The 14,598-nt window shown below is 40.3% G+C and overlaps 1 protein-coding gene across 1 annotated transcript in view; it reads right to left on the bottom strand.

Moving 5' to 3' along the window:
• Nucleotides 1–1,719: 1,719 nt before the first annotated feature.
• Nucleotides 1,720–14,598, bottom strand: part of Cntnap4 (contactin associated protein family member 4) — a 288,717-nt gene continuing 275,838 nt past the window's right edge. The window contains exons 22-24 of the mRNA XM_051168839.1: nt 7,814–8,032; nt 7,415–7,486; nt 1,720–3,162 (exon numbers count right to left, since the gene is read on the bottom strand). Coding sequence (XP_051024796.1) covers nt 2,969–3,162; nt 7,415–7,486; nt 7,814–8,032 — 485 coding nt within the window. The 3' untranslated portion in view covers nt 1,720–2,968. The remainder of the gene's footprint in view (nt 3,163–7,414; nt 7,487–7,813; nt 8,033–14,598) is intronic.

Here is a 14,598-nt window from a genome sequence, read left to right as displayed (position 1 = left end):
TGAGACAAGGCACTAATGCAGTTCATTCTGACCTTAAAATTTCAGCAATCCTCCTGCCTCTGCATCCAAGTGTTGAGATTAATAGTATGGTGCCACACCAGCTTTTTAAAGAGTTTTGAAACCAGAGAGGAGTCCACCATATTCTCTCTACAACATCTCTGCATTTGCACAGTGTACATTTGCCAAGATATCTGGAGAAAAGGAAAAATAATGAAAAGGACAACACGCAATTGAAATGTGCAGAAACATTTCCCATGGACCACTGAAGATCAGGTCATTGTTTTCTGAAAGACTGCAAAGATATTGAAAATGGCATCATTACAATAAACAATCATTTGTCTAGCTCATCATTTTGTGCTCCTTTCACTGAAAATACACATGGCTGGAGCAATGGCTCACCAGGAACAAATACCTATTGCTCGACCTAAGAAACTCAAGTTTGATTCTCAGATCCTACATCATAGAAGAAGAAAATCAACTCCCATGATTTTCCCCTAAAATCTACATAACACACACACACACACACACACACACACACACATTGACAGTTCTGATACACATACACTCACATACAAGTAAATTAAAAGTTTTAAAGAAAAAAATAAATGTTGTAGCATCTGAATAGTTCACAAGAATCATAGAAATCTGTTTAAAAGATTACACACACCACACATAGTCACACATATACCAGCAAATAAGGCATATAGCTACACATTTTTGCTATCTTAGGGAAAAGAAATCCAATATAGTTCCCTCATTTAAAACTTTTATACAATATCTCAAAGTATGTTCTGCATTTTATTTCAAAACTGCATTTTATTAAGGAAAAAGGGAGGAAGTTATTACAAACCAGGAAATCCAAACCATGGCATGTAAGGTACCAATGCAATCTGATGCCACCCTAGTTCAGTCTCTTGCAGTGCAGCCCACAGAGGGCTTTGCAGCTTCACCATCTATGAACTTGTCCACATTTCAGCTACTGGTGAGGAGAATATAGCTACTAAATTAAAAGCATACATTTAGAAGATCCAGAGCTGCGAGAATGACTGTGCTCTTTATAACAAATGATACAAACTCTATAGTAAGTACTTCTCTTGTCACTACATGTGTCTCTCTGTCTCTGTCTCTTGGTCTCTGTCTCTGTCTCTCTATATCCCTGTCTGTCTGTCTCTGTCTCTCTCTCTCTGTCTCTCTCTGTCTCTCTCTTTCTCTGTCTCTCTCTCTGTATGTGTATGTGTGTATGTGTGTATGTGTGTGTGTGTACATATGCACAGACATATAGATGCCATCTACCAACATAGGTTCTTCATCAATCCAGGTCCTTTAAGATTTAGTCGGGTATTTATGGAAATATTAACAAGGACCATGTACTTTGGGGGAAAGACAAGCAGAATTTTTTTTCTAAGAAGAGTCAACAAGGGAAACATGGTAAATAAGATGCTAGTGATGCTGAACCCACATATTTCCTCTTTTTCTTTTATTAAAAAAAAAAACTGAGGAATTAACTTTTTATTTTGGAGGCACCTGAAGGCTTGCACATGGATTGCAAAGTGCTTTCTTTCATTATTAAATGGGCTTATGGACTTCAAAGATAATTCCATGCAATTATCTTGTTCACTTGGCCTTAAAGATCATTATTGTTATAGTTTCATGAAGTACCCATTGCATACACACGCTCTAATCACCATGAACTAGTGAGTACACTATACTGATTCTTGGTCTTTTCTGAGGTCCTAATCATCCTACATGAGGGGCTCCCAGAAGGACAGCTAGAGCGTGAGTCTAATAAGAGAGTCAACATCTATTACTTTATCTACTGGTTAAAAACTAGGACCTGTGTTACAACTCAGATTACAAGGTACATATATTGGGGTTTAGTGCAGAGCAAAATTCATGCCAGAGGCGTAGCTGTGTATTAGAATGTGGAATGGAGCTCTACAGTTGATATTTTCTCCTTGTCTAACAGACAAGAAGATACTCCATGGAAAATCCTCAAGGGAGATCAAAGAAAAAATGGTAATAATCTTTAGAAAAACAGAAACCTAAAGAACAACTGCCTTAACGTTTGGGGTATAGCCTCCTAAGTATATTTGAGGTAATACAGTTGCAATTAAAATATATTTTTGCTGTGTTTAGGACTTGTTCTGTGACAAGTGTAATGGAAAACATTTTACAGTCTTTGGAAAGTTCCAGTTGCTCAGGGTCTTAACCAGTTATCTTCAAACAATGATAAGAAATTCTCTGTAGAGGCGTGACATCACATACTGACAACCATTGTACTTTCCGAGTTCTTTTTATAGAGGAATTGCATGTTCAAAGTTAAAAGTCAGACACTCAAAACAAAATGCATTAAAAAGTATCAGAAAAGACTCTAATAGAAAAAGAGCAATACAAACAAGCCAAAGACAAGAAAACATTTTTTTTCAGACTACTGATGTATTGAATGGAATACAGAGAAAGGCAAAGGGGGCTTTATGGATAGAATCTTGGCCATTGAAGATGCGAACACCAGCCAAACAGGATCTCAGAAGCATGTCCAGGCTCATGAACAACACCATGTGAAGACGAAAGCAAACAGGACAAGTGGTCTCAGGTAAAGCAAGGCCATTATAGTCCGATTTTGATTTCTTACCTCTAACAAAACTTTATGTTTTACAGCATGAAGAGAAGGGCTACAGTTTCCACGTTTAAAAACCATAGTTGTGAAGCAAGTTTAACTTGGCTTTGATCGTGTGCAGAGGTTGGAAAGGGACACCAATAGCTAGCTCCTTTCTTAAACAGGATGATGGCTAGGAGGAGCGCATCACTGGAGGAGGCTGCCTGGAGCCATCCTGAGCCTGGACACGGCAAGATGGTGGTGCTGCAGATCCATCGCCTGTACGGTCAGGGTTGGAGCAGTTCTTGTCCACTGAGGGCCCCTGGCTATTAAAAATGAACCCATTCTTGCAAGTTAGAGGGCCGGTGCCCATCAGAAGAAGTACTCTTTCGGATTTTCACCGACTGCATTCTGGATATGAAGCTCGCTTTTCAAAACAGCCTCGGCACTGTCTATATTCTCTGACCTTTTTGCTTCGTTTCTTTTGTATAACCTTTTCTGTTGATAAATGCGAACAGCTATGGCAGAGACACAAAGCAAGATAAAGATCACAACAGCTATCAGACCTGGAAACAGAAGAGAAAAGAAACACCCCAGTCAGAACTTCGGTTACAATAGACACCATGCCAACTTCATTGCTTAATTAGTCCAGGGAATATTATTTTCCACTGAAGTCAACCCTTGATGAGATATAAATTAGAAACAAATAAACAACCACAACAAAACATTCTTGCCTTTCTTATTTAGGTAGTATCATAATATATTAAGTTTTTCTAGGGGTTCCATCAGCTTTGTAGGGTCCCTGCCATTTATCCTGAATGTGCATTATATTGGATCTGTTTCGCGTGTTCCTTTTCATCAGGAAGCATTATTTACATATCTTTATGACCAAGCTTTGCTTCATAATAAAACATGAAGATGATTTAATTATTTTTGAAATTATAGTTAAGCACAATGCAGTAAAGGGATTATGTTTTCTGATTAAATATGTAACAATGCCCATGAAGTTGATTTTTCAACCAACTGGTAAAGAAGAGTGTGTTATGCACTTCGATGGTGCTAATAAAATGTGGATATTGATATGCGGATATGTTAAAATTCTCCATGCATGAGGCATACTGGGTTTTAGAACTTTGGGCTCTATGTAGATAGTTTAAGGATTACAATTGTTAGCTGTGCTCATGGCTGTCAGCTTTAGAGTAACATGAGATTCTTGTAGTGGACTGTGAACCCCAGATAGTCCTCAGGACACACTGGGACCCATAGGGTGATAAGGTGCCTTTTTATGGTGTTAAAATTTTCACTGATGGTATATGATGAAGGCAGGGTAAAACGCAGTGCTTAGCACAGAGACCTGTGAGTCAAATTGTAGTACTGGTCATAGAATTCACGGAAGAGAAGGCATTGCCCTGTAAGGCCAAATCCAAACTCATTTAGGGATGCCCTCAACGAAACAGTGACAACTCTTTATTCTATTAAGCTTTGCACCCTGACTACAATTCTTCCTAACGGCCCACATATTAAGATAGGGAGCATACATAAAACAAGCTTGGTGCATGCTCAAGAGCGATGCTTGACTCCAGAAAGTACTAATAAAACACTCTATACAAATTTGAGTCATGAGTCAAACTGGTCCTTTCTGCCTCAGCCACACCATGATTGTTTGGAAGATCAACTAGTGGGCAAACTATTGTTTCCTCAAATTTCATTGCTCTCTAAACTGGATGAAGTAAATCTTCTTCTTTTTTTTTTTTTTTTTAAGAAAGGACATCTAACAGCACTTCATGCTGATGATAACATTCAAAGAGTCAAATAAAAATTAGAATTTGGAAAATTACTATTTGCCCATGTGATTTTGAGGGTTTCCTTAATGATGAATGTAGGTTCTTTGTGTGTGTTTGCATGCTTTGAAGTATTTTATTAGGTTTTTTTTTTTTCAGAGGAAACTAGGTACTTCCAAGATAAAACATTGTGTAACTATCTTAGGGCAGGGGAGATAAGCTTTCATTTCGTTGCCCAAGTGGATCTTGAGCTCATTTTCAAGCGATTCTTTGGCTTGGTGTGACGTGAATAGAGGTGCTGCCATCATGTCTAGCTGATGTAGTTCAGCTGGCACATGTGGTTTGCGGGCCTCTTGTGAATGTAGGTCTTTAAAAATGGGTAATATAAAATAACAGTGTGGGTCAAATTTGGCTTAGTAAAACTGAGACTCCGAATTATTTTGTTTGTTTATATTTTTTCCCTTGAGACAAGATCTTGGTGTCTATAACAATATTGAATCAAGATTTGAAAGTATTTGAAAGTCTCAGTAAGAGTCGCTTAGGCAGAGTCTTCATGGCCGATGAGAATATTGCTGATGATAAGCCAATTTTTGCCTATGTCAGGTTTACTCGAGAAAGATAGTAATGAATCTAATATGCATTTTGTAATTTTACTAATGGGTATGGCTATTTAATCCCATCAATAACCAATTTTATTCAGGGTATTCATGTGTTGTTATATATTTTGCCTCTAATCTCTGTAAAAACAATTAATTGGGTTGCTGTAGTTAGTTCAATCATCTCATTATAAAGTTTCTAGCTCATAGAGAGGGATTCTGAATAATTATGATGTGGGAAAAAATGATATGTTTAAGAGATTGTTATTGCAGTCACAAAATGAATGTCACCATCACATTGGTCTAGAAGAGACATCCAGATGATCTGCATCAGAGATGGTCTCCCACTTTCTTTTTCTGTGAGTATATGATATATCTATTTCAATTTGGGACACGTTTCATGTCATTGCTTTTTTGTGGTCAATGAAAACATCTTAAAATCATCAGTTGCCAGCCCCCCCCCAAAATAAGCAATTTAATATCTTCATAATAAATAAAATAATCTACTATGATCTGTGTTGTTTTATCCAAAGCAAGATGAGAGTGTGTTCTCCGGACAGGCGTTTGCAGTTTCCGTCTGTCTGAACCTGCATCCTCATAGTCCAGCCAAAATCACTCCATGTCTCTATCATCATTTAAAAAGATCTCACTAAGTGTATCTCCGCTTTTAAACCACTCACTGTGTTTATAAACAAGGAGGACGGTTACATGGAGCTGAGTACCCAGGAGGATTATCTACACTGGAAAACGTCTGAAGGCATCGACTGTGGTTACACACTGGCACAACAATGAGATAAAACTCTACCTCAGTACTACCAGGTGGAGCACCACAGCGGAGGACCCCTACGGTGTGAACAGGCAGACAAATCCCACATGGTGGGCATGAGATCTTTGGTGCTTATTCCATCTGTTCTGCTACCAAAGCTCAGACTCCACAGAGATCAAAGCCAGAAGGCATACCAGTTTCATGTGTGGTAACCCTTGAGGGGCAAACCTACCTTGTTCCCTCCTTTCCTCTCCTCTCCTCTCCTCTCCCCCTTTTTCCTCCTTCCCCTCCCCCCACACACAATTAAAAATAAAAATATTTAAAACACATTCACAAATGGATCCAGTATAAAATTCAGTTTCTCAAGTATATGAATAATCACATTATCTGGGTATACGACCGAATAGTTATTTATTTTATGCATCCATATGATATTCGGAGTGCAGAGAAATGTTAAGGCACTTAACATTTCGGTGCTCTGATTAATAGCCTCTGACGAGCATTAATCAGGAAGAAAAAAGCTTCAGTTCTGAGTCTGGTTTTGAATAACATATACCTCCAAGAGGACGCTGTCACATTAGAGATATTCTTAAAGACTTTTTTTTTGTGTGTGAATTCTGCAACTTAAAATTACTATGAACCACTTTCAACCTATTCACCTAAGACTTGATAAGAACTGAAAGTACAATATTCATTTCTGGGGGTGTCTGAGCGATGAAATGCACAAAATGCATACTTCTAATGTTAATCTCAAGGTTTTCCTGCTTCCACATAGACCCTTGCAGAAGCAATGATATGTCTAGGGAAATAAATGCATGCAGTAGTCCCTGTGGCTTTCAGGCAGCCATCTTTAAGTTAAACACTCTTCATTTTTACAGAGCTTAGCAACAGATCTTGAAGTATAGTATATTTAGTGAGATTATCCATATATACACAAAAACTTCCAAGGATGCCTAAAATGCAGGAATATTCTATGAGACCCTTGCAGTTTAAAAAAAAAAAAAAAAAAAAAAAAAAAAAAAAAACGTAAATCAGCCTTTTCCTCAAGATGCCTGAAAAGCTGTGCACAAGAGTGGGTCTGTCAACATTCCATTGCAGACAGGGGACTATCCAAGAGGCCCCGCCCCTTCCTGAATGCTCTTGCAGTTAACAAGCTCTGGGAGTCCGGGAGTGGCTTTCTCCAGTAGTGTTGCTGATGGTAAGTTGCCCATGCCCTAGTAGATAACCTCCCACCTATGTTTGTGCAGGTAGCCTAATTAAACTCAATGACAGTGGCTCACACAAAAGAAACGGCATAGACATCGGATTGGGACTTGCTGCAAAGCAGAGGGGTTCAGCGGGAATGAACTGGGAGAGGTAAGAGAGGATAAAAGCGGATGAATACAATTTAAAATACATTATATACATTTATGGGATGACAAAGAATAAACATTTTTTTTTTTAAAAAAATCACCAAGATTCATTGTGTGGCAATTAAAATATGTGAACTCCTTCCCCACATGCTGGGAATCGAACCTAAGGCCTCATGCTTACTAGCCAAGCGTGCTTCCCCTGAGCTACATCCCCAGTGAAAATACATTGATTCTTCAGAGACAGTTTTCTGAGGCTTACAGTCACCAGTACTAAGTGACAGTAATAAGACTTCACCAAATTGTCACTCATGGTCCCCAGTTACCTCCGATTACTGCAGAGTCACTTCTGATGGTGTGAGTGAGAGGTTCTCTGTCGTCCATCGTTCCAGAGTGATCTACAGTTAAAGCACACATGAGAAAAGGACAGGGTGACACACCTAAGCAATGGGAAGAAATCCTGAAGAATTTTTTTAGAGTTTTGAAACTAGAATAAAATCACACAGGTGAACACAGGAGCCCTGCAGTTGTCAATTTTCGCAGTATCAACTGCAGATGAATAAGAAATCAAGACCCTCAGAAAAGCATGGATGAAGAAGAGCTCTGAAGATGGAACAAAAGCAATTCCCAGAAGCCGTCTAGAGAATCACAACCAAATTAGGAACATTTCCAAATCCTCTGATCAAACCAATTTGTGACTGAGGAGGAAGAGTGTCTTAGGTCACCTGCAAACGAATGTGTCCTTTCTCTCGATGTGGCATCAGTGCCGGCAGGGGCCACGCAGCTGGACTCAGTCACATGCCCTGTCACAGTGACAGGAGCTGGGTGACCGGGGTGCAGAGCAGCCTTCAGAGGTGCGACGTGGCTGAACTGCACTGCAGAGAGACAGCCTGTGAAGCCATGGGCTGCAGCCAGTGCAGTCTCCTGGTCGACATCATTGTGCTCTGCAAAGGAACAGCAGAACGTGATCAAGAGTGGCAAACATGAAGGACAGTGATGCGGGCGACGCCTCATGCCCATGAACACAACAATAAGACATAGCTAACTGCTAACTCTTTTCTTCTGTCTACTAAAAGAATTAGGCCCGTTACATCTTTCTGTAAGTAGTGTTGGGACTGCAGGGTTAATGAAGAAATTCTGCAAGCATGGCTCATTAAGAACACTGTTCTCTCTGCAGATGATTAAAACAGCCGTAAGAATGGATGAGGCTATGAACTAATGAGAGGTCACAAGATTTCATGGCATTTTCTCTTTTCTTGGAGACAGGGTCTCATGTCGTCCAAGCTGGTCTCAACCTCTATATTCTATCAAGGATGGCCTTGACCTTCTGAATCCTCTGCTTCTGCCTCCCAAGGGTTGGGATCATAGGAGTGCACCACCATGCCTGATTTTATGCTTTAATGATGAGCAAACCTAGGACTTTGTGCATGCCAGGCAACTACCCTTCCCATAGCTACATCTTAGCCATTAACATTTTAGGATAGATCAAAGTATATTTATTGTGTCAATCAACATCAAGAGATGTGTCCTAGGTTTAGAGATTAGGTCTGCTCAGCTTTGTAAAAAAAAAAAAAAAAAAAAAAAAAAAAAAAAATATATATATATATATATATATATATATATATATATATATATTCACTTTACATCTCAATGGCAGCCCCTCCTCTTCTCTCCTCCTAGACCCACCCTCCCATCCTCTTCCCACTTTTTACACCTTCCGTTCTCCTCAGAAAAGGAGAAGACCCCCATAACGACCCACCCTGGCACATCAGGTCAAATCATAACTAGGTGTATCCTCTTTCACTGATGCCAGCCAAGGCAGGCCAGCTAGGGGGAAATGATCCAAAAGCAGGCAACAGAGTCCATGTGAGAGACAGCCCCTGGTCCACTTGACAGAGGACCCACATGAAGACCATACTGCACACTGCTGCATATGTGCTGGGGGTCTAGGTCCAGTCCCTGCATGCCCTTTGGCTGGTGCTTCAGTCTCTGTAAGTTCTCATGGGCCTAGGTTAGTTGACTCTGTTGGTCTTCTTTTGAGTTCTTGTCCCCTCTTGTTCCTTCCATCCTTCCCCCTACTCTTATACAAGACTCTCAGAACTCTGCCTAATGTTGGCCAGGCGTCTTAGCATCCTTTTTGATTCCCTGCTAGGTGGAGCCTCTCATAGGACAGTTATGCTAGGTGGGGAGGGAAATTAGGATGGAGATCAGGTGTGGGGAGAGCAGGTGTGGGAAATGAGAGAGTTAGGGTAGAGAAGAGAAAGCGATGGTAGGGAGCATCTCTGAGACAAGCTGGAGACCTATAACAGGGTATGCTCCTGGGAAGATATGAAGGTAACTGTAGCTGAGGTTCTGCTCAGCTTTTGACTCTCAAGTCAACAAAATAACAGAAGCTAGAGGGAAAAGTCAGCATCTGAAATTCCCTGTCAATTGTCCACCCTAAGAAGGTCCTCCAGCTGACAGCGTTCTGATGCCTTGTGACTTCATCCAAACATTCCAGGAGACTAGTACCAGCATGCTGTAGAGGCCAAACTCCAAAAGCATTAGGGTGTCCCCCCACTCATGCCCATCACTGGAAACTTTGTATCGCATTGCTTTCTGTCTCAATGATAGCCTTTTATGTAGGAATAGGTTTATGACTTCCGTAGGCATTAACCACTCCTCCCACATTAATAAGTCTGTTATGGGTTAGAGATTGGATCAAATGCCAAGATATTAATCCATAATTAAATGGCTAAGAAAATAAAATCAATTGTTTTACTAGAATTAAGTGGAAACAATGGGAATTTATTACAGAACTGGTTTTTGTTTGTTTGGGTGTGGTGTAGTTTGGTTTGGTTTGGTTTGGTTTAGTTTTTGAGACAAGGTTTTACACAGAGCAGGCCAGCCTCAAACTTACTATTTAGCTGAGGGTGGCTTCAAATTCCTGATACTATAGCCCCAATTTCTCAAGTATTATGATCATAGACATATACCGCACCCACTTTTTTTATAGTGCAATTTATATTTTATTGAGTACAAAATGTGACATGAAAAACATATATTTCCTCAACTTGATTTTTAGCTGTGCTCATAATTTTTTTGGAAATTTTTTACTATGTTTCTTTTTAACATATATATTTATATTATTACACCTGAGTAAAATAAACTACATATGGGAGGAAGAACCATGAAACAATCAGGAACTATATAAATGTTACAGTCGTGGTGATTTGGCCATTTGTATTTGGCAAACTTGAAGTAAGTATCTTTCCTATCTTGCTGGGTCTAAATTTCTGAATGGAGTTTAATATCTGTCATATCTAATCTCTGTTAACTTAAAACATCTGTCTTGATCTAAAAACATCTTAATACCTAACCTACTAAGCTTAATTGACAGACTAAACTATCTGGTCTTCAAACCCATCAGAAACTTGAGAAGGGATAAAACTTAAATACCTGAGTGAACCCAGAGTGCAGGTTAGCAGCTTCCAAAATGAAAAAAAAAAAAATGACTGAGACAGTTTACTGCCTGGACAGTCACCCAACACACTCTATAACATTGGAGCACCATCTTCAACCTTTTGGTCCAATATATCTGACAGACATATTTGTGAGGCAGCAAATATTGAGGACTTGCTTACCCTGTCTTGGCAGAGTTCAGCCATCAACTCTGCCTGCATTTAAACTTGCCCATTTTTAGGCAGAATTCTGTCTGTGGCAGAAACGAGGACAATTTGCCCAATGGCTGGTTTGCCACATTTGAAGTCAACTCCATAAGGAGGTTCTTTGATGCTTGTCTTCTTCTTTGAGGCAGGCTGGGTGTTGTCAGGAGTTAACGGGTCTTGTTGTCAAAGAATCGTTAGAATAATAAAAAACATCTCAGGGCCTAACACACACCTTCTTTGAACAGCAGGTCAACAGTAAATGTTCAGCAACTCAAGGACTGATCCGAGACCCATACAACAACAGCACCAGTAACCCACAGGTGAGAGGACTCCAAACAGTGTGGAACTCGGTAAAGACCAGAGTCCCCATGGGTCTGAAGGCTAGAGCCACACATCTGGCCGGCAAGCAGCCACCAAGATCCTGGGTGCCAGTGCATCCCTAGGGGCTGGCGGGCAGTGTTTGATTTCCCAGAATGCAGAGACAGCTTCTGCCCCTAAAATACTCTAGGGTTGGTGGGTCCTAGCACCAAGCAGATGCCACAGACTGGCATGCTAGTGGATCGGACCACAGACCACCTAGAAAACTCCATGACTCCACACCCACTTTTTACTGTAGCATTTTAAAGTGCAAAGGTCACCATACTATGATGGATCCATTCATCCAACAGGATCATAAATTGCACCGTCACTTTCCCTTACACTCTCACATGTGTACTCAAGAATACAGGAGGCACTGGGTATTTATTGAGTGTATATGTCTGTAGCACAGTGACTTAAGAGATTTTCGTGTTACTATTTAAATTTCATGGTAGCCACAGGAATATCTTATTGCTGCCACACAGACGTGACGCTTGGGCTCAGAATTGCCACTAACGAGTTCTCTGTGGTTTCAAGGTTGTGGACAATGTTTTCTGGACCCTGGGCCTATTGTACCCCCAAATCACAAGCTCCTTTTATTCACGAATCACTTTAGGGTCCAGTCTCTCCTTCGCTGCACTCACATCTCTGGCAATGTCTTTTGTTGCTGTTGCTGTGGGGGATATCTGGGCTCGAACATTATTTTTTAAGTAACTCCAGGCATCTCAATTCTGAGCCTGTCATTTCTTGTAATAGCTAGGTTTCTGAAGACCATTTTCTTTTGGCTCCATTTTCATTCCCATGTTATATCTAATGATAAAAAATAACATTGATGAAAGGGTTTCCTATTATGAGACTTATTCTCTATAAAAAGAATCCTGGAGATTAGGGACATGGCATTGCTTTTTGGTTATGGCCTTTAATCATTTCCAGAAGAGTTCATCATCTCGTTCTTAATTAGCCGTACTTAAAATCCTCTGTTCATTAACCTGAGAGACCTTAGCAGTAGCGGTGGAAAGGCTCGACAGAACTAACTCTCTGAAAAAGGACGGGAGCAAAAGGAATCCAGCTGCTACACACGCGTTGCTACTGCAGCTAACGTTCTCAGAGGACAAGCATCTGGGCCCAAGTGCTCTGTCTCGGGAGGCTGTGACTCCATTCCTCGATTCTCCTCCCTAGGTAAGGGCAGCACTGAGGATTTATCACTCTGTGGCTCACACAGGTCGTCATAAGCTCCAGAAATACATCACTGACCTTGTGGTGGTTTGTCAACACAACTTAAGAATCACCCGTAAAGAGAGTCTCAATGAGGGGGTTTCTAGATCAAGCGAACCCAGGCTCGAATCCATGGGGGATTGTCTTAATCAAGGTAATTGATGTGCGGGAGACCCAGCCAACTGTGGGCAGCACCATTTGCTACACACCAGTCATGATCTGTGTAAGAGTGGAGAGATTGTGACGATCACAGGCAGGCAAGTGGCTGAGCATGAGCGCATTTATTGTATCTCTGCTCTTGCCTGTGGATGTGACGTGTCCACCTGGTTCAACATCCTGCCTTGACTTCACCATGATTGGAACTGGAAGCCGAATGAACGTCTTTCAATCCTCTTCACCCCCCAGGAACAAAAGTCCTTTAGTCTATCATGAAGTCAGTCACATGGACAGATATATCAATCCTCTATATCCATGGGTGTCACATCCACACGTTAGCGCAACCACAGACCCAAAATATCTTCTTAAAATGTTACCCAATACCAAACAGTAGGCCCTGAGAGCATACATGCAACTAACATTATACAGATGAACAGGTTATATAGCAGCTAGTTAAGAGGGAAAAAAGAGGCCATGAATTTGAAAGGGAGCTAGGAGGAGTATAGAGGAAAATTTGGAGGAAGGAAAAGGGAGGATAAAATGTAATTACGCTATGATCTCAAAAATTGAAAGAAGTAAACCTTAAAAAAAAAGTCAGTCAATTATTCACTAGTGAAGAATGCTAATTTTATCAAGTTAGGATGACATAATTATGTTTCAAACTATGTCACAACTACGTTACAATTCAAAAGTCATTTTCCCACTGGGAAAAAATTCTGCACTGAGTATGGCACAGAGCTTCCTTGGCATTGCTCAGTAAACAACAGAGTGTAGTGGCTAATCATGCAGCATTTCCATTGCGTTAGGCATTATGAGTAACCTGGGCATGACTGTAAACATGTGAGAGACACACTCAGGATATATATTAACACCTCGCTTTTTACAAGAGTCATTGGACCATTTGCAGACTTTAATGTGCACTGGATTCCTGGAATGAATTACCCATGTTCGGAGAGACAACTATAAGTTCAGACTTAACTTATAGAAAAGGATAACACTTTTATTTTAGGAACATTTTATAACTTTGGTAATTTCTAAAAGTACTAGATATGTTAACAGCAATACTTTTTACATCTTCTACAATGTTCACATGTTGGATAAAAGTTCTGTAAGCTTTAAAAATATTCCTAAGTTCTGAGCCCCCCTCAAAAAAAAAATCAAAATTTATTTCCCTAGTGAAAAATACCAGATATGAGGTATGGTCTGAAAACTGAGGTGAAATTTTACAAAGTGAAAACATATTTTATCTGTGAAATTGCTGTACAAAATCTTATACCTCTCAAACGTACAATGGGTGGTTAATCCATTGCTGTTTATTGTTTTCAGAGCTAAGAAGGCTGAAACAAGACCCCTGCTGTTCAGTCACCTTACATGCTAGAGGACAGATCATTACATGGAAATAGAAACGAGTGATGTTTCTACGCAGGAAGTAACTGGACACTACACCAAATGTATGTGGAATAGCAATAGTTCTTGATGGACTCTGTTATTTTTTGTGCTTACTGTAAATATGACTCTTGTTATGGGGCTGTTTTCCCCTTAATATGTGGAGATCACTACAGCGCCTTCTGACTTTATTCTTTTCAATGTACCTGATCCTCTTGTGATTCTATCTTTTGATTTTCATGGATTATTTTCTTCCAGTGTTCTCCAGAGAGCATAGTAAATCAGTAAACCCTTTCTTCTTGAGAAAAATTTATTTTTATTCTTTTTTAATTATGTGTGTGTGTGTGTGTGTGTGTGTGTGTGTGTGCATGTGGACATATGAGCGTAAGTGCAGGAGAACAGAGATGGATACAGAGTACCAGGCTGTGAGGTGACCGGGGTGGGTGATGAAAGTAAACTCAGGTCCTCTGAGAGAGCAGAAACTGCTCGGAACCACGGAGCAAACTTTCAGCCCCATACGGTGAACCCTTTCAATATGCATAGATTTTACTCAGCTTAAACATTTTCACAGATGTCCTATGATTATCATTTTGACCTTGACCCTTTGACCACTCTGGGATGTTACTCATTCGGGCTGTGTCGCCTCTGCATCTTCGGCAAATCTATTTTACTTTCTCATCTCCTAAAGGTGTTTGATCCACACTTATTCACATGTGGGCCAAACACCCTTCATCCACTTCATCGTCTAG

The sequence above is a fragment of the Acomys russatus genome, chromosome 26, assembly GCF_903995435.1.
Source record: "Acomys russatus chromosome 26, mAcoRus1.1, whole genome shotgun sequence".
Taxonomy (NCBI): Eukaryota; Metazoa; Chordata; class Mammalia; order Rodentia; family Muridae; genus Acomys; species Acomys russatus.
The sequence above is the reverse complement of the archived record's forward strand: the minus strand, read 5'-3'. Positions and strand labels throughout refer to the sequence as shown.